This window comes from Cupressus sempervirens, chromosome 9 (genome assembly GCF_028749045.1).
Source record: "Cupressus sempervirens isolate cs-2001-9-10 chromosome 9, ASM2874904v1, whole genome shotgun sequence".
NCBI classification, from domain to species: domain Eukaryota; kingdom Viridiplantae; phylum Streptophyta; class Pinopsida; order Cupressales; family Cupressaceae; genus Cupressus; species Cupressus sempervirens.
The window spans coordinates 437127717-437148269 of NC_143126.1; the positions used below are offsets into that span (position 1 = coordinate 437127717).

The window sequence follows — 20553 nt, forward strand, 5'->3', positions numbered from 1 at the left end:
ATGTTGAGTTTCTCTTCAGAGAACTCATAGATTAGAGGGCATTCTTGATTGAATGTTGGCATCCAAATTAGAACCTAGAGAGAGATTTGTAGAGAATCTATTAGAGACAATATGTATTGTAGCCGTTAATCATATGCATATGTTAGAGACAAGAGGCTTAGTTAGAGGTGGGATCTTTGCCACGTATATGTTGTTCATGAACTCACTCATTAAAGAGATCCTAGAGGCCTTAGGAGGCGCTCTTAATATGATGGTTGCCTAACTAAGAGTTATTCTCATCAAAGGGTTAGGTAAATCTGAGTAGAGCATCCTTCTAAGGATTAGGTGGGTTTATTACGGGAATTAGTATTTAAGACGGTTTACTAATTATTTATCTTGTTAATTGCTAATAATTGTTTCATAATCATATATTTTTATGCTATCTTTTCAATATACTTTCAAGCATCAGATACTCAAGGCCGGAGAAGGGACAATACACATAGGGTAGTTACCAGACTAGGACTTGGCAAAAATGCCTACAGATTCAGCACTTTGAAAAAAAAGAATTACATCATATTTTGAGTTTTTTTAGGAAGCAAATGTTTTTCTATGTGCTTCTCTGAATCAACTTTATAAACAAAACCTAATCAATTATATGCTACTTTGTTTGCATACACAAGTATACATCAGCCATTAAACAACTGATTCCAAAAATGGATTTTGTAGAGGGAAAATCTGCTGTGAATAAAGCAATAATACTTTGTTTAGTTTTGTTACTATTTTGCAATGTAATTAGTTGTTCTTGAAAGATTGTGTTGGTTGTTGACGGTTTGATAGTTAGGGCAGGAATAGAAAGCCTTACCCGATATGGACGAGAAGAGCAAAACATAATTAGAACACTCTTGAGTCACTACTTTGGAGAGCACAGTTGCAAAACTATGCGAGTGATTGACATAGACGGGCTTACAGTTGCAAGAAAAAACTACTGAGCTGGTGGCTGTGCAGGAAGGATTAAAAGGGAAGGCTGCAAAGATTGAGAAGGTAAAGAAGCAAGTAATGGTGGTGGTCAACACGGTGAAGGCATCCCAACAACTAGAGATGGAAGCCACACAGTGTCTCCAACACCTTCAGCAACAGTCAGCCACGGTAGTCCCTTCGGCTCCATGGACGACGGAAAAACTACTGAATCGGTGGCTGTGCAGGAAGAATTAAGAGGGAAGGCTGCAAAGATTGAGAAGGTAAAGAAGCAAGTAATGGGGGTGGCCAACATGGTGAAGGCATCCCAACAACTAGAAATGGAAGCCACAGAGTGTCTCCAATACCTTCAGCAACAGTCAGTCACGGTAGTCCCTTCGGCTCCATGGACAACGGCTTAACCCACTTCTTAGTTTTTTTTAAAAAGTTGATCTGCCCCATTTTGCTTTCTGCCATCTACAAGATGACACATCTTTTTTGGGGGGCTGATGTAGACAAAAAATCTGCTGCAAATGAAGCAATAATACTTTAGTTTTGTTAGGAATTGATAGTGTAATTAGTTCTTCTCGAAAGGTTGTGTCAGTTTCTGACAGTTGGTGGTCGTAACCAACTATTTGACACTATTTATGAATGATTCAGGAACTAGTTCACATTATGATTCTACAAACACACATTTGGAAATAAACCTACATCTTTCTGCCACCAAATGTGTTATATTTGAATTGCTGTGCTATATGTGTTATATCTATGTTCCTATTTACTCTGTATTAAAGCATATACAGTGTAGGGAGTAAATCAATTTGATCTAGAGTAACAATGACTTTTAAAATATACATTTATACCTTAGTTGCCAGATTTGTACCCTGGAGGCCGGATCTGGATTCTGATTCATGCCCGGATTCATCCCGATTCAGGCAGGGAAAGTCTGCTAGTGGGACTTTCTCGATTTCCTAAGTCTTATCCTCAGACTCAACAGTTTTTTCTTCCAAGTGGGCAAATCTTGTTTAGGCTTCCCTGACCTGGGATTTCTAAATGCTGTTTTTCTTTTGTAGTACTGTGTGACTGATAATGCAATTACATTTATATATATTTGAAAAGTTCTGTGTTCATTTCTTTGCACGATCCATGGTTAAACTCAATATATACATTCCTACATTGTTTCTTCTTAACCATGTATGGGCATGTGATGTCCCCAACTTTGCACTGTTGATAAAATAGCAGTAAAACACTGGTGTGCTCATGGAGTGCCAGAATTTGAGCACCTACAGATGGTTAAAAGGTAGTTAGTATTAAGTTGTACATTACAAGTAGATAGATTGTGTTTGTGAGTAAAACAATTTTCCTAGCTGGCTTTAGAAATATGAAAATGAGTCTGGATCCAAGATGACAGATGTCTCCATCAAGTATCAACAAGCTCACAAGTTATCAAGAATGCTCACAAGTTATCAAGAATGACAATCTTCAGAGCAACCACCTAATCAATAAGTAATCACGATTTTACTATCCAATCGGAATAGTAAACCCCATAATCAATCATGTTGACAATATGACATCCTAGGTCAATCATCATCAGAACAACATGGTAGAAGCAAGGTACTAAATGAAGATATATCATCATGAAAACTTAGATCAGTAAGTTACCAGTCAGCAAATAGTAAAGATACAAGTGATTGATACATCAGTCAGCATGCTAACTATATAGTTGAGATCAGCAGAGCTGTATCGATAACTATGCACTAAGAAGGTCCACCACCCACGCATTGAAGACAGAGGATGATAGAAAGCAGCAATTAACGGTCCCATAAAGATAATCAAGCAAGAAATATAGATGATACACCATTATGGAATAAGTAGATCAGTCATGTACATCCAATGGAGAGAACATGGTAAGCAAACCGATTACTTTGAAGCCAGTCATCACTGCATATTGATCATACTTGAAGACACAAGTAATTGATACAACATCATATTGATGGAGAATTAGAAAGATTAGGGAAGATCAATCATCAAGCACTGAACAATATATAATGACAGTAAGCATCCAATCACTTCAGATCGATTAACACTTCTGATTATATATACCATGAAAAACTGTGACATACTCTTGAGGCACAATAAAAATGAAGAGCGAAGAAGATCTATGCTAAACCATCAATATGATGTAGATTGGTAATAAAGCAGATTGACTATGACACATTCGATGAGATAGCGATTAACATCAGAATAGCAACTCATTGCTATAGGCGATAACCTTTTAGTTGCACATTCATATCAACATATATTCATTATTGCATTCATATCGACATATCAGACAGCATCATATTCATAATTTCAGTCATAACGATATATCAGACACAGCACTATATAGCATTATTGCTATCATCAGAAAGAGGTTCATTGTATAGCTTACATTGATACATCAGGAAGAGCAGAGATCTCTATATATCTGCAGAATGGAATATCTTAACCTTGCATAATTTCTAGAGTCATATCAGATACAGCAATGAAATACCATCCAATCCGCATAGAATTTTCCAACTGTACTTATTACCAAAGATAATATCATTATCAATATATAGATGTAATCACCTTACATATATTCAATAATCAAACTAGAGATAGTAGTGATATTGTCATAAATATTCTATCAATTGTATAACATAAATAGGAAGATGGACCGATTCTTAGCTGAACAAAGGGATACTCAGAGAAAAATGGCTCAACGATTGGATATTCTCACACAAACAGTAATCAACTTCACAAATAACAATAATGGAAGCATGGGAGGTAATGAAGGGCAATATACTAATGGGAGCCCAAAATAAAGGACCCCACAACAAGCTCAATGCTCACAATCTCAACCTTCACTTCAAGAAATGAACAAGAGGAGGTGGAACCTACATTGGTTGATGCCAAAACCAATTTAGGTTAAGATTGGATAGATGGAGATTTCCGACCCGAAATGTCACGAAATGTCACTTTAAGAAGGACATGGATTTGTGGATGAAGCATATTCCAAGGAGAAGAAATTGAGACAAGCATTCCGAATTGAAAAATAAAGTGGGTAAGCTTAACATCCCCTACTTTGAAGGATTGAGGAAGACGCCACGTTCATGGGTGCAAAAGATTGAAATATATTTCCAATTGAACCTTATGTTAGAGGAAGAATCCATGAAATATGGTGCCCTAGACTTGGATGGAGTCTTACATGGATTGTGCCATCATGGGATGACCACTATGGGACATGCAAGAATAATGTCATAAGTGGAATCCACGGAAAGGTTAATTGAATGGTTTGATAACAAAGATCCCAAAATTTATTTCAAGGACTTGACTAAATTGAAACAAAAAGGGATTGATTGAAGAATATATCATGGAATTCCAATAGATGTCAGTTCTAGTTATTTACATATAGGAAAGGAGATAAATGGTCTTATTCATGGATGGACTAGTTGATCCATTTATAGGATGGGTTAAGGCTCCCAACCCTAACTCCCTACAAGAGGCAATTAAAAAATCCAGGAATATGGATCTTAGGAAAGTAAAACTAAAGCTCCACCAAAAGAGCTATCAAAGCACAAGAAACAAGATAACCTACCATTATCAAGGGATACACTTGTTGATGCGAGTTTTGTATCACTTACATAACATATTAGGATTTGAACATTTGATACAGAGTATCAAACATACAATTCCTCTCTTGAAAAGTTATTGCTCATGGGATATGAGAATAACTCCAATGTTCCTTACTCTTGTAGATACTCACTCAGTTTTATCGATGTGATTTGTTGGTAATCACATAGGCGGCCTTATGCTATTCATTCAAGGATGACTTGGACTTTGGTGGAATGATGGTGATGGTGATGGGTTTGTGAAAGCTAAATGATGTTGATGGAAAGTGATGGTGGTGGAGGGTGAATGGTTCTTTCGACTGGTGTTTTTCTAACTTTCTTCTCCTAAATTCTAAGTCCTAAATTACTTGCTATCCTACTCTTACTCTTATGGATGGAAGACTAGCAAATGGACTGGGATCGAACCTAATGAGAGCTGACCAACGGCCTCACTTCCATAGGTGCAATGATTCAAAGGAATAATAAATTAGTTTATCACACAAGGCTTCCCAACCAGCCGCTAGTATGCTAGTGGTCTAGTATTGATCCCTATCAAACATTTACCAATGCTACCATACAACTATCCATCTATTTTAACCTCACTTAAACAACTTCAATTGCAATTTACTTCAACAACTTGAAAATAAATCTAACTATGTGGAAGTAGAAAACATGCAATAACACCCAATGTTCTTAATCACCATGCAAGTGACAACAATGAAAAAGAGAGCAATTTTGGTATTATCTTCGCAACAATTTCTCCAACACTTTACAAATGAGAGCAAATGGCCTGATATAGGGGCCAAAAATACAACGAATGATGGAGATAAAAACAAGATCAACGATCCAGATTGGATCCTCAAAACCCTAATTAGGGTTGCCACCCCATCGGCCAATGAGAAGCTGCCACCTCATCAATGGACCAATGAAAAAAGTGCAAAAAGTGGCAACCAATGAGAAGGCACCAAAATGGTGGCCAATCAGAAATAGACATTCTCCTATTCTAGAAGAAAGAGAAATTTGCCGCTTGGGCTTACATCAAATGATCTTCTAATATAACTCTTCCCTTTTCTTTCATTTTCTTAGCTAAGGCAATGAACTTAGCTAGCCTTTCGTTAACTTCTTCTATAGGAGGACAAGGTGTGTGCTTCACCCTAAGTTCTGTTGACTTCGCCACATTGCTTGCTGCTTGTATTATGCTTTCATGGTCCCTCTCATATTCCTTCGCAAATCCGATAAAAGCACTAAGAGAGGAAAGGGTGCTTAGATGCTTCTTCCTGATGGCAACCTTTTCTAGCTCATCCAATCTCGATCCAAGTCTTATCTCATTGATATTCTCCTCTCTGATGTCTTCAAAATCAAGGGTTGCTCTGTTGTCGCTCATCATGGTCATAATGGAAGTGTTGATGCCTGGGCTGTGATGTGCAACTGCCTTTTGTATATCTTTTTATTGTACTGCCATTGGTATCGGTTATTCGCCTCATTTTCAAGAAGAAGGGTGTTTTGGGCATCATATCTTCTTTGTCTTTTTTAGTGTTTGTCCGCTTGGGATTCTTACTTGCACTAACATCCTCTTCTCGTCGCCCTATTACAGGATGGTAGAGTAGTGGACCAGAAGGCCAGTAGAACCAAGGGAAGCAATCTTTAGACTAGAACGAAAGAAGGAAATCCGCTTAAGGACCCCTTTCAACTCTAAATGATTTGAAATTACCTTTACCAATAGCCAAGGGGGATTGTCCTTCCTTTAATCTATCCCTCATCCATATCATGTCCACTGTATCAATATTGGTGTCGGTTATTCTCTTCATTTTCGAGAAGAAGGGTGTTTTGGGCATCATATCCTCTTTGTCTTTCTTAGTGTTTGTCCGCTTGGGATTCTTACTTGCACTAACATCCTCCATGCTCATCGCCTTATTATGGGATGCTAGAGTGGTGGACCAGACGGCAAGTAAAACCAAGGGAAGCAATCCTTAGACTAGAACGAAAGAAAGATGTCAGCTTAAGGACCCCTTTCAACTCTAAATGATTAAAATTCACCTTAACCAATAATCGTACAATGACTTTTCGGAATTAGGACAAGACCCCAAGAACTTCAAATCAACATGCAAATCAGAAATTTATCATGTAATCTACCTCTAAATAAAATTACCCAACCTAGGGCAAAAATCGCAGCTTCTTGCAAAAATCAGAATTTTATCTCCCACAAAATTCGGCTCCCACAAATTTCAGCCTTACACAAAATTCGCCTTCCACAAATTTTGCCAAGCAAGAAGAGTGCAGATGTGCTCTTGCAAAATCGTGAACACCTTGAGAAGGAGAAGTGAGAAGTGAGGAGGAAATGGGAGAGAGGCCTCCTCTTATACCCAACTTTCTTACTCCCCCCAAGCTAGCCGACTTGGACCCTAGGAGAAAGAAAAACAAATAATTAATGCAAAATTATGACCCACAATTAAATACTTGGCTAAAAATTTAATTTTGCCAAAAGGAAAATTGCACTTTTAAATCGCCAATTAGCTCCAAATTGCAAAAATAAATTAAATGGTGCCTTGGAGATGTTAAATATTTTCATTTAACGAGGATTTAATAATTAATACGTCATTAAAATTGGATTTTGGCTAACCAAAAGCCATTTTTTCAATATTAAATTACCAATTTCATTAAAGGCAAAAAGTTTTCAAGGCAATTTTAATCTATTAAAGCCAATTTTTTGTAATTCTCTCCAAATCGATTTTGCTATGCCATTTAAAATTTTATGACAAAAAATAAGATTGCCTCTAGAGTCAAAAATCGGTTTTTGCAATTTAGCCTCATTTCAATAAAATTAAAATTTTCACCAAAGCAAAAAAATTTAAGATTTTCCAAAACTTAAGTCTAACAAAATTTTCCTTTTGAAAGATTGTTCAAATTTTCACAGTTATATCCGGATTTTCAAAAGAAAACGTCTAAGTACAAATTTAGAATTTTATCCTACCAAATATTGTTCTTTAAAATTTTGTCCAGCCTAAGGATGAAATTGGTGGCTCTAGAAAATCAAGTTAAAAAAATCGGGTGAAAATAAGCTAAGTCTCTCCCATTGGCCGGAAAGTGTCCAAGGCTCAAAATTCTCGAAAAATCAAAATTGTTGGACAATTCAAAAATTTGCCAAGGTGATAAAAAAAAAAGGGGGGTCCCCAAAATTTTGCGATGGTGTGAAAACCTCACAACAACACTACAAAGGAATAAGTTGGACAAAGAAACCTAACGGGATGTGAAGAAGAAAATTGTGTTTTACATGCAAGGATCCCTAGGCACCAAGACATCGATGCATGGGTAAAGGCCAAATCCGTTACATGGAAGCAAGGCCTAATAGTGAAGGAGAGGATGATGAAGGTTTGAGCAATGAGAAAAGTGATTCAGAAGATGATGTCAAGCAACCTTCCTTCGAAAGGAAAAGTGGTACTTCAGCTACCCTAAGTGGATCCTCCAACAATAACATATTCAAGATATAAGGAACCTTACCCAATAGGTCATAACCATTCTCAGTGATTGTTGGGCTACGCACAATTTCATAAGCACTAAACTTGTCACTTCCCAAAGATTTCCTACTTGTGAATAAGAGACATCTAATGTATTGTTGGCAAATGGATCAATCTTGGAATTCTATACGCTAACTCCAAATCTAGAAGTCATCATAGGAAGTTATGTATTCAAACATGATTTCCATGTGATGGGATAAGGCAAAATCAACATGATACTTGGCATCTGGTGGGCAATTGACAATTTTGCCCAAGACTTTGAAGCCATGACTTTCAAATCCAAGATGAATAATTAGAAGTACATCTTCCATGGATTACGTGATGAAAATCTGCAAGCCGTATCACTTAAGGAAACAACAAGTTCTCGTAGTTCTAATAATGGGAGAATAAAAAGTAAACATCAAGAGCTAGAGGACAAGTTCCGTGAAGGAACTGACCGATCCCATTCTATGGAAGCATCTATCCCATGCCACCAGTCAAACACATCAAGAGATTTAGAGATGGTGTGCAAGGATTCTTAAAAGAATTCAGATTTTGTAAAGATCTATGCCTATTCCCATCTATGCAGAATTAATGGTGAAGAAAGGTGGAAGTGCCTAGTGATGCTTCAATTACCAATCAAGTTGAGGAAGGAGCAATTTGAGAATGCTTGTGGGCAAGCATTCTCAAGGAGGGGAGACTATCCCCAACTTTGCCATACTGATAAAATAGCAATAAAACACTTATTTGGTCAAGGAATGGCAGATCTTGAGCACCTATGGATAGTTAGAAGGTAGTTAGTAGTAAGTTGTAAATAACAACTAGATAGTTTGAGTAATAAAGTATTGGGAAAATTGTGAAGTCTTATAAATAAGACGATTTTTCTAGTTGGCATTAAGAGATATGAGGATGAGTCTAGATCCAAGATGAAACATATCTCTATCAAGCATACCAAACTCACAAGTTTTCAAGAACAACAATCTTAAGAACAACCACCTAATCAACATGTATTGGTGATTTTACTATCCAATCAAAGTATTAAATCCGTAATCAATAATTCAATCATGTTGACAAGATAACATCCTATACCAATCACCTGTTTATATCTTTAGCTTAATTTTGTAATAGGGTTTTAGGGCCCCTTCAAAACCTGTTTTCATGTAATAAAAAACATCCTATATCAATCACCATCTGAACAAGGGAGAAGCATGATACTAAATGAAGATTTCGTGAAAGCAGATTTAGATCAGTAAGTTTTGGATCAACAGATAGTAAAGATACAAGTGATTGATACATCAGTCAGCATGATAATTGTAGAGTTAATATCAACAGAGCCATATCGATAAATATGCACCAAGAAGATCAACCATCCATACATACAAGACATGAGATGATTGCAAGAAGCAATAATGATCGCATAAAGATAATCATAGCTAGACATATAGATGATACATCATTATGGAAAAAGCAAACCAGTCATGTACATCTGACGGAGCGAACATGGTAAACAATCGATCACTTTGCATTTGATCATCATTGCATTTCAATTATACTTGAAGACACAAGTAATCGATAAGACATGCTATTGATGGACAATCAGAGAGATTGGGGAAGATTTATCATGAAGCATTGTACAATAAATGATGCCAAGAGTATCGATATATTGATAATAAGCATCTGATCACTTCAGATTGATTAATGCTACCGATCATATGTACTATGAAAAATAAGACATACTCTTGGGGCACAATCAGAATGAATAGCAAAGAAGATACATGATAACCTATTGAGTATAATGCTGATGGTAACAAAGCAGATTGACTAAGACACATTCGATGGGACTGCAATCAAGGTTTATGAACATCAATAATAACAGTGATTTGCCAAGTATTGGGTAAGCAACCAATCACTTTGCATTTGATCATCATTGCATTTCAATTATACTTGAAGACACAAGTAATTGATAAGACATGCTATTGATGGACAGTCAGAGAGATTGGGGAAGATTTATCATCAAGCATTGAATAATAAATGATGCCATGAGTATCGATATATTGATAATAAGCATCTGATCACTTCAGATCGATTAATGCTACCGATCATATGTACTATGAAAAATTGAGACATACTGTTGGGGCACAATCAGAATGAATAACAAAGCAGATACATGATAACCTATCGAGTATAATGCGGATGGTAACAAAGCAGATTGACTAAGACACATACGATGGGACTGCAATCAAGGTTTATGAACATCCAAATATTGGGTAAGCATAGATCAATACTAAGGTTCAAAATTACTTATAGAAAGCAGCGATTTACACAAGTAACTAATAAATATATAAATCAATTTGTTATGAAGAAACTGATTGGTAAGAGACATGTCTCATTGTAGATGAAGATGTGCATCCCTTTGAATTGAAAGTTATAATATGTAAACCAAATCCATTCCCTTGGACACCGATTCAGAAAGCCTTTTATCTCTCATTACATCCATTTTTGGATCTGCTCAATTGAACATTTGCCTTTGGCATCAAACATTTGCATACTTTTAAGCGAAAAACCAAAACTTGGAATCGAATCGGAATCGGCGAGGCCGACTCGACTCATGAATTGGCTACAAATCGACAAAGTGAAAAACCCTTGAACTTTAGAGATTTTAATGATTTAAAACTTATTTCATACACCCTTCATTGAATATAACTCCAACACACTATAACATCATCAAATAGAAGTTAACATACATAAACAAGGAACATAAATGATAAATCCATCACATACGTAAAATGATTAGTGTAGTCATTTAGAATGCCCCTAATTTTGTTGCATATGCTGCTGATTCTCATGTTGCTTTAATTTTTTACTTGCCTTTTTAGCATACTCCATTCAATGCTCTTGTTTAATTATAGTTCATTTTATGTGAATCCAAAATTTCAAATAACATCCACTTATTTCTCATGACTTAAATGGGGGTTTTTGGAATGCACATGTTTAAAATGCTTAGAGGATTGAGAGAATTTTCCCGATTTCCCTCCCAAAATCTTACCCACAAATTTTCTTAATATATTCTGTCTGCATATTAAAAGACATTTATATTACTTGTTGGTGGTGAGGATCCGTGGTTCAGTGAGGATAACTGTTAACCACTGGTAACTGCACGCATTGTTGTTCATTCTCTGCCTTTGTAGAAATTAATGTTTGTAGGTTGATCTCAGTTGACAAGTCTTGTGATTAAATTTACGTAAATTGAATGAAATCTTGGATGTAAACAGTAACTGTTCTGATTCACATCTGATGATTATGTAGTAACAAATTCATGATAAATACTGTCACATGTCATTTTAATCTTGCATCCCTACCTGGGTGAAATTAAGTGTGATTTTGGTAATATGCAATTTTAGAATCCTGATTCATGGCTATTTTTGCTTGAATTGCATGAATCACTGAGTTGGCCAATTTATGGCAATTAATCACCGATCTGAGTTACCAAGTCACCCAAACTTGGCAAGGTTTAATTGAATCATAAAATCACCAGAATCACCTGAATCACGGCGATTCTGGGATCTCTTCTTTAAAGTATCAACATCAGAGAGCACCAGAGTCATTTCAAGAATATATTGTCAGATCAGAATCAGTATCATCATTGTAACAAGATAAAAATATCCAGATCAAAAACAGAAACTCACTGCTATAAGCAATACCCTCTTTGCCACACATTTATATTGACATATCAGACATAGCAGCATATTCGTAGTTGCATAATCATATCAACATATCAGACATGGCATCATATTCATAATTGCAGAGTCATATTGATATATCAGATACAACACTATATAGCATTATTGTTATCATAGAAGGAGGATCATTGCATAACTTACACCGATACATCAGGAAGAGCAGAGATCTCTATATATCTGCAGATTGGAATAGCTTAACCTTGCATAATTCCTAAGGTTATATTAGATACAGCAGTGGTCTATCATCCAATCTACTTATTATTATTTGCAGATTATACATATTACCAATATAATATTATCGTTATCGATATCCTTACATCCAATTGTCAAACTATAGATTGATGTGGTCAAACATATTCTATCAATTATATTACATAAACATTTATTAGTGGTGTCATTGATAATAGTTCTTAGTGTTAATTGGGGCTTTGAGGAAAGAAGTAGCTTGCTATTGATTTTTGCAAGTAATTGTCCCAATTTCATAAATTATCACAAAAGATGTTATTAGAGAAACAACTCTTGATGAGCTTTCTTGTCATTTGATGACCACTGGAAGGAACACAAGAAATCAAGAGCTGCACAATTGGTGGCACAAACAATGTCACCACATAGCAATGATTGCAGTAATGCATGGAAGAAATTGATAAGCTGTTGAAGAGAGCAACCAAAAAATGGTAACTTGATCCTTGTGGGCATCATTGCTACTCTCTTTAGAGGTCTAGTTATCATTTGTTCTTTGTTTTCCTTGGGAAGGTGTTTTGGATTCACTCTCGATATCCATTGCATGGCTATGAGCATCAGCGAATGATGGCGGTGGTACTTCATTTTCTTTTTGAGTGGAGGGCTCAACCCCTTCATGAGCCATCACTTCATTAGCCCATCCACATGTAGATTTTCCACTTTTAGCAACAACTCCTTGAGCCTATGATTGTAAGCCTGCACATTTTCAAATTTACCTTGTTTAATATTGTAAATTTCAGCGACGATCTTATTATCGTATCTTAGCAGTTTAGTACTCAGCCTTGAATACCCTCTTTCGGGTGTCCCAAGAGACTATGCATGGGGCATTGAGTTTTGTGAAACAATGATGCTATACCTCGTAGCATCATTGGGAATGCTCTCAATCAAAAAATCTGTGATGTCCCCAGAGTGGGCCCCTAACGGAAGGTGACGTAGGTCTGTCCGTGCGGTTTGTCGCTACCACGTGTCTGGGGTCCTTGCCAGCGAGGCTATCCTGGGGTTGCCCCCTTAATGCAGGGAGGTGTCGTTTACTAATAGTCCGGGCTTTTGGTGCAACGGTTACTAACTTGGTATCAGAGCCGGAGGTCTCGAGGTCGAGACCCGCGGAGCGTGGTGGGCTGTGATGTCCCCAGAGTGGGCCCCTAACGGAAGGTGATGTAGGTTTGTCCGTGCGGTTTGTCGCTACCACGTGTTTGGGGTCCTCGCCAGCGAGGCTGTCCTGGGGTTGCCCCCTTAACGCGAGGTGTCGTTTACTAATAGTCCGGGCTTTTGGTGCAACGGTTACTAACTTGGTATCAGAGCCGGAGGTCTCGAGGTCGAGACCCGCGAAGCATGGTGGGCTACGATGTCCCTACAGTTGGCCCTTAACAGAAGGTGATGTAGGTCTGTCCGTGCAGTTTGTTGCTACCATGTGTCCGGGGTCGCCCCCTTAACGCGGGGAGGTGCCGTTTACTAATAGTCTGGGCTTTTGGTGCAAGGGTTACTAACTTGGTATCCCCACCACGCTCCGCAGGTCTCGACCTCGAGACCTCCGGCTCTGATACCAAGTTAGTAACCGTTGCACCAAAAGCCCAGACTGTTAGTAAATGGCACCTCCTCGCGTTAAGGGGGCAACCCTAGGACAGCCTCGCTGGCGAGGACCCTGAACACGTGGTAGCGACAAACTCCACGGACAGACCTACGTCACCTTCCATTAGGGGCCCACTTTGGGCACATCACAGCCCACCACGCTTCACGGGTCTCGACCTCGAGACCTCTGGCTCTGATACCAAGTTAGTAACCGTTGCACCAAAAGCCCAGACTATTAGTAAACGGCACCTCCCCGCGTTAAGGGGGCAACCCCAAGATAGCCTCACTGGCGAGGACCCCGGACACGTGGTAGCGACAAACTGCACAGACAGACCTACGTCACCTTCCGTTAGGGGCCCACTCTGGGGACATCACAAAATCTGTCTTCTTGACCACTTGAGAATCATATTGTTTTGCACAGTTTGCAGTGCCACAATGGGTCTTCTAATCCATTCCCTCTAAACTTGGGGAATATTTGCTTGTCCACCCATGGATTTGTCGGGGGAGTCACCATCTTCCAAGGTTGGCATGGACTTGCCTTTTGGGCTTGGTTGGATTATTTTATCTCTGTTGTCCTAGTGCTTCACTAGCACTTATAGCGACATTTGAGTCCTCCACATGTCCATCCTCAACACCCCTTATACCTTAACTACCTTCCCCTTCATTCTTGGACTCTTTTCCTCAAATTCTTTGGCTTAGTGCTTGTTCGCTTGTTGACTCATCATGGGATTCACCATCTTGCAAGGTTGGTAGTACTCGGTACAAACCTTGCATCTTGGGCCTAGTTGGATGGTTTTACCTCGGATATCCCAATGCTTCACTAGCACACCTCAGTTATCTTCCTCTTTATCCTTGCACTCTCTTCTCCTCGAAGTCTTTGGCTCAGTTCCCCTAATCCTTGTTTTCTTTGTTATGGATAGTTGTTCAATCCACTATATATTAGTCTCCAATATCATCTCAAATTTGTTCATAGGATTTCTGTTTGTGTTCAATTTGTCTGATATTGATTATACCAACAAGTTGCCTATTTAATCTGCAAGTTCTTCATACTCTTTGCCTAGGAGTGTTAGATGTCCAATTAGATCTACCCACTCACTCTTCGTCTGTGCATTGTTACTGCTGACAAGATTCTTTTTCTCTCCCTAACTACAACTACAATTGATGCTCCAAGTCACTCTTGGGTGGACTTGGGATTTTCACTTCAAGGTTTCTTCACTCTCGTCAGTGTTGCTCACTTTGTTCTCTTAATCAAAGGGATCTTCTCACTGATCTATTTGCGACTTCTTGACCAGTTGGTAGACATCTTTTGTCCTTGTTTGGCTGCACTAGAATCAATTTCCAAAGGTACGTCTTCTGGTTGTGTCAGGCTCTTCCTCCTCCTTTGGTTTTGTTCTTCATATTAGTGTAATATTTGTTGTCTTTGTGCTCTTGATCCTTTTCCTCTCAAAGGTTATAGAGAGTGCTGAAGTTATGTGCTAGAAATCTTGGTAGCCTTGAAAAGAGATGATCAACTTCCTTGTTCACTGTTAACTGCTTTTGGACAATGCTCTTGGGGACCTCTCAATTGAGACTACCTTAGAACGTATGATTCTACGAATACCTCCAACAAGTATACCAAGTCTTGAGTCAGTTCGTCTTCCATTGTGTCTTCTTCTTAGTTTTCTGATACTTCCGACCCTTTGTAGGGTTGAACCATTACACCACTATCCATCTTGTCTGTGACTTATATTGCAAGGCTTTGTATTAGCAACAACACCAAATGTTTATTCCAATAGGATAATGCTACGTAAGAAACAAAATAAATGAGAATAGAGCATTCATAACATGAAGTGTCTAACACAATTATAGTTCTAGAAAGATAAGGTATTTTATTCCATTCAATTGATATGCAAATAAGTACATTCACATTCACATTCACATTGACTCTTCCCAATACAAAAAAACTATGTATATAAGTAATAAGAGTACTATGTTGGTTGGGATTACCAACTACCACTAACCGCCAATTAACCAACTACCCATTGGGAACTAACAAACACTAACTAACTACCAACTGGTTTTTTTGTGATGGTGAGCGGGTTGTGGCTCTGGCTCGCTGGTTACTAGTCTGGGAGGTTTTACTGGTTGCCTTGCCTTCCAGTCTGTTTACTTTCCAGGTTCTAATGTATTTTCTGGTTGCTTTTTTTGGATACATCTGTTGGTTTCAGGTCCTTGTAAAACCAGGTTTAGATGTTCAGCTGGTTTCAGGGCCTTTTAAAACCTGGTAGTGCTTTATGGTGTATCTTTCTTTTTGATGTAAAGGGTTTCGGGGCCCCTTCAAAACCTGTTTTTACCTTAATCTAAAACAACCACTTACAGCATAAACAACTTGGCACATTTGGCTGACTATAAACAACTCTAAAGTGAGAAATAAATGACGAGTTTTTTGGCTATGTAGAAACAATGGCAGCTAGTCTTTGGAGATACTGGTGACCCATTTTGTGTGTTCTCTTTATCCTTGAACCAAGGTTGAAATCTCCATATCAAGTTTTACATAATTTGATATATTTGCTTGTAAAATAAATTTGTATGTATATATGAGTACTGCTTTGGTTATAATTACTAACCACCACTAGCTGCCAACTAACCAACTACCCATTGGGAATTAACAACCACTTACGGCATAAACAGCTGGGCACATTTGACTGACTATAAACACCTCCAAAGTGAGAAGTAAATCACAAGTTTTGTTTTTGAGCCATGCACAAACAATGGCAGCTAGTCTTTGGAGAGACCGGTGACCCATTCTGTGAGCTCTCTATATCCTTGAACCTAGATTCTCCATATCAAGTTTTACATAATTTGGGATATTTGCTTGGAAAATGAATTTGTATTTCAAGCTTTTTCTTTGTATTTACCCAAAGTATTTTGCCTGAGCAGATTTCATGTTTTTAAAAACTCATGTACTTTTTTTTACCAACAACATTACTATATGATCTTGCTCATCTGCTCTCCACTATGCTCAATTTACTGTGTTTTTTAAGTCAGTATAAACTAAGTCACAAGGTTTGAGTTCAAATTCAAGTTCGTCAATCATAAAATTTGGATGAAATTCGGGAAGGGTAAAATTTCAGATAAAAATCAGCATTAAATTCAACTTATACATATATTTTTAATAGTATAAGTAATATATCCACAAAATTGTCAATATAGATTGACATTGCTAAATAATTAAATTAAATAACTCAAAATTATTTAAAAATAAGATACTATTATTATAAATAACAATATTATATTTAATATTATAAAATTCGGATGAAGTTCAAAAAGGGTAAAAAATTGATGACATTTGAACTTCATGGATGAATTTCAGCGTATCATGTGACTTAGAGTATTAATATCCCATGCTTTACACTTTATATCTTCTTTTCTTTTGGGCAAATGAAAAACTTCTTTTAAATGAAAAAGGACAAAACAATAGGCTATTTAATTGAACTTCGAATTTTTTAAATTTGTTTACAAAAAGGCTTTTCATTATTGGTCATAGAGTGATTGCTGGATTTGCAGATGTCTTTTATTATAAAATTGGGATGAAGTTCAAAAAGGGTAAAATTTCGCTGAAATTTGAACTTCATGGATGAATTCATCGTATCATGTGACTTAAAAGTTAAGAGTATTAATATCCCATTCTTTACACTTTATATCTTCTTTTCTTTAGGGCAAATGAAAAACGTTTTTTTAACGAAAAAGGACGAAACAATAGGCTATTTAACTGAACTTCGAATTTTTTTAATTTGTTTACAAAAAGGCTTTTCATTATTGGTCATAGAGTGATTGCTGGATTTTCAGATGTCTTTTCACTTTAAGTTACCAGAGAATGGACTGCAGGTACTACAATAGGGTAAACTGTTTACAAAATGATCATTGTCAGTTGGGGCCAGATCCCAAATCTGCCTAGTTGAAACAGAGCATACCAGCAGGATGGAATACACAGTAAAACTGTCTAATAGTAATGCTTGGATTTTTTGGGCTGGATGTTGTTAGCAGCAGAATGTAGTATATAAGTTAATACAAATTTTCTTGCTGATGGCCATTGTTTGTCAAAAGATGGATCAACTGAAATCATGAATTTACTAATTTGACACATGGTCAAGACCTAAATGTAGAAACCCAGGATAACTCTGATACGCCTTTGTGAAAGGTGGATGGACAAAATAAACTAAAATGGAAAAATACTCAAATTTCATTACCATTTTATCCATATCAATAACATTACAAGATGCCTCTATTTATAGAGGTCTTTGATTGTTTTCAGAAACATCTAAATTAGCCGACATAAGACATATAGACTTTTCTAGAACAATCTAAACATAAATAACTTTTAGAACTTTACAATCCTAAATATTAATTTGACCTAACCCTGTTCGGTAATCCAGGAATTTCTAGAATCCTCTAGTATGATTTTACAATTTCATTTGAGGGGAAATTACACATTCCAACACTCAAAAGTAATTGTTGGAAGTTTCTGGTTAGGGGTTCATAATGTTAAGAGGTACCTGTCAACAATGCAGGTAAAAAAAATTCCATTCAACATAAAGAACATGAAAAGAACTTAAGATTTGATGAACTCAGTCAAGGTTAGGGGTATGCATATGAAATATTCCTTTATGTAATTGTTTTAACTTTTACTGTTGTCTCCTCTATAGTGTCTTTTGAATCTTTGATGCATCAGAAGATCATGCCATAGACAAATGAATTTTGTACATTAGCAAGGATATTTTGTTTATTTGTGTGTACCAATTGTAGGAAATATACCTAGTACTGAGTTATTTAGGATTCAACTGTGGGCTTTGTTTTTTGCATTAATTTCAAGTTATTAACTCATCTTGACGTTGAATCACCGAGTGTGATCCAAAATGTTGATACTAAAAACTCACAGTTGAATCCAAAAGTGCTCACTTATTTTAATGGAATGTAATAAACTTATGCCTACCAATTTAAGTGTTCAACTTGACAAAATTTAATGGTGATGCAAACTTCAAAGCATCAAAAATATTTTTGTCTCATTGCAGCTTTTGACAGTGGTATCCTCTAATTTAATTGTTATATCAATTTTAACAGAAGTGGGCTCATCAAATTTGTTTGGCTTCTTGTTGGACAGGTAAAAGTGGAAAGGATGAAATCTCATGCTCATGAGAAACTGTTATACAAGTTGGCAGCACTAAAACAACATGCAGAGCAAAAGCGTGCAACTGCGAAAGCCAAGCAAGATGGGCAGGCAGCTAAAATCACAGAGCGAGCAGATTACATCCGTAGAACAGGACGGATGCATATCCCTTTCTTTTGTTGCACCTTTTGTTTCTAGAAGACATTTTTTCAGTTTTCCCGTTATTCTTTAAATCATTTTAACACCTATAGATCCAAGCAAGATTTCCAGCCTAACATTGATGGCATTCCCTCCCTTTTTAAATGCTTTCAATTTCACTGTAATCTATGCCTAGCATATGCATACTTGCAAGGCCTAATATGACTTATTAATGTTACCTCAGCTTCTGTATTTGCATTCAGGCTTATATATCTTGCGAAGTAGTTAAAAAGCTAGATCCTTAAAGGAAATTACCTGTCTTCATGCAGCAACTTCTTTCAAAGACAAAAAAACCTTATGTGATGGCTAATATTTTTTTCATTATACATTTGAATGAGTTGGATTACTTTTTTTTTTTTAAAGATTATTTTTTATTTTTTCAATTTTTAGAGTGAAGTTAAATTATGAGATTTTTTAAAAAATTAGACACAATCAATTGAAATAGTAATGAAACTAGTATAATTTATTCATCATTTTAATAGAATTAGTCAGCACAATACGATCAGAAACAAGTTCCAAACAACAAAATAGTCAAATCGTTATTAAATATGTCGATCATTTATATTCAAAATCTTAAAATAAATTACAATGTACAATAGTTGCTTTGACTTTTAATTGCATTTACCCATATGGTCCCAAAAGACTAGTAAGATTGAAATAATTATAATTCCCAACACTCGAAGAAACAAGTTTTCACTCTTTCAGACCTTGCACAACTTGCAATCAATACTTTCATGTGCTACGGATTTAGCTATGGTAGATGTGGGTGGAACATCATCGACCCATTGAAAGAAATTACAACCACTATCCCCCTACAATACAAAATCTAAATTAGTAGTGTCTGCAACAATTAGTTGATAAAAAAAATGTAAACATACAACAAAAATTAGTAATAACCTTTCTTCCATTTTTACAATAGAAGAATTTACGTTCTGGATTATTTGTTGTGTGCGAGGTCTTCAGTACTACATGGCCAACGCCACACTCACACATTGACACCCTTATCAACTATTGGTCCCTCTCCCCTAATCTCCAACCAAAATACACGCTTTGACCTCTTCAACATGAAAAAAAAGGAAAACAAGACAATGTTATGCTCTGAGATCAATCACAAGCTCTCCTATTGCCCTCCATATTTTGTTAGTCTCTTGCTCACCAAATGACTGTAAAATCAACTACGCATAACTTGAATGTTTTCCTTACATGCTATTTGCAATGACAATGTCTATTTACACTACAAAACCAAACAATTGAAAAGTGTGACATTTGAAACTCGGGAGCTTAGACTAGCTCCAAATGCACGACAAAATCACTTCCAACAAATAGGGAAACGTGTGTTGCAGATCTCACATAAAAACAATAAATGCTAATGAGGTAACAATAAATAGTTAATTGTGTTGCATATGGAAATGTGCGTACCACATGGGTTATATATTCTTCGGATACTTGTATAGTGCACGAGTGTCATGCACCCATTAAAAGAGTAATATTTGCCCTTTTAAACAGTGGCCTTGTTTTGAGGAAGATAGAGAAATATGAAGGTGGAGATTAGCAGTGTTACTAGCAGCAATCAACATTACACATTGAATCAATGGATTAGA

The 20553-nt window shown here is 36.7% G+C and overlaps 1 protein-coding gene across 3 annotated transcripts in view; it reads left to right on the forward strand.

Moving 5' to 3' along the window:
* The window catches only part of LOC149539174 (uncharacterized), a 30989-nt gene extending 11845 nt beyond the window's left edge, over positions 1-19144 (forward strand). For all 3 annotated transcript variants that reach the window (XM_089800499.1, XM_089800500.1, XM_089800501.1), the window contains exon 7: positions 18749-19144. In XM_089800499.1, coding sequence (XP_089656625.1) covers positions 18749-18952 — 204 coding nt within the window. In that variant the 3' untranslated portion in view covers positions 18953-19144. The remainder of the gene's footprint in view (positions 1-18748) is intronic.
* Positions 19145-20553: the final 1409 nt, after the last annotated feature.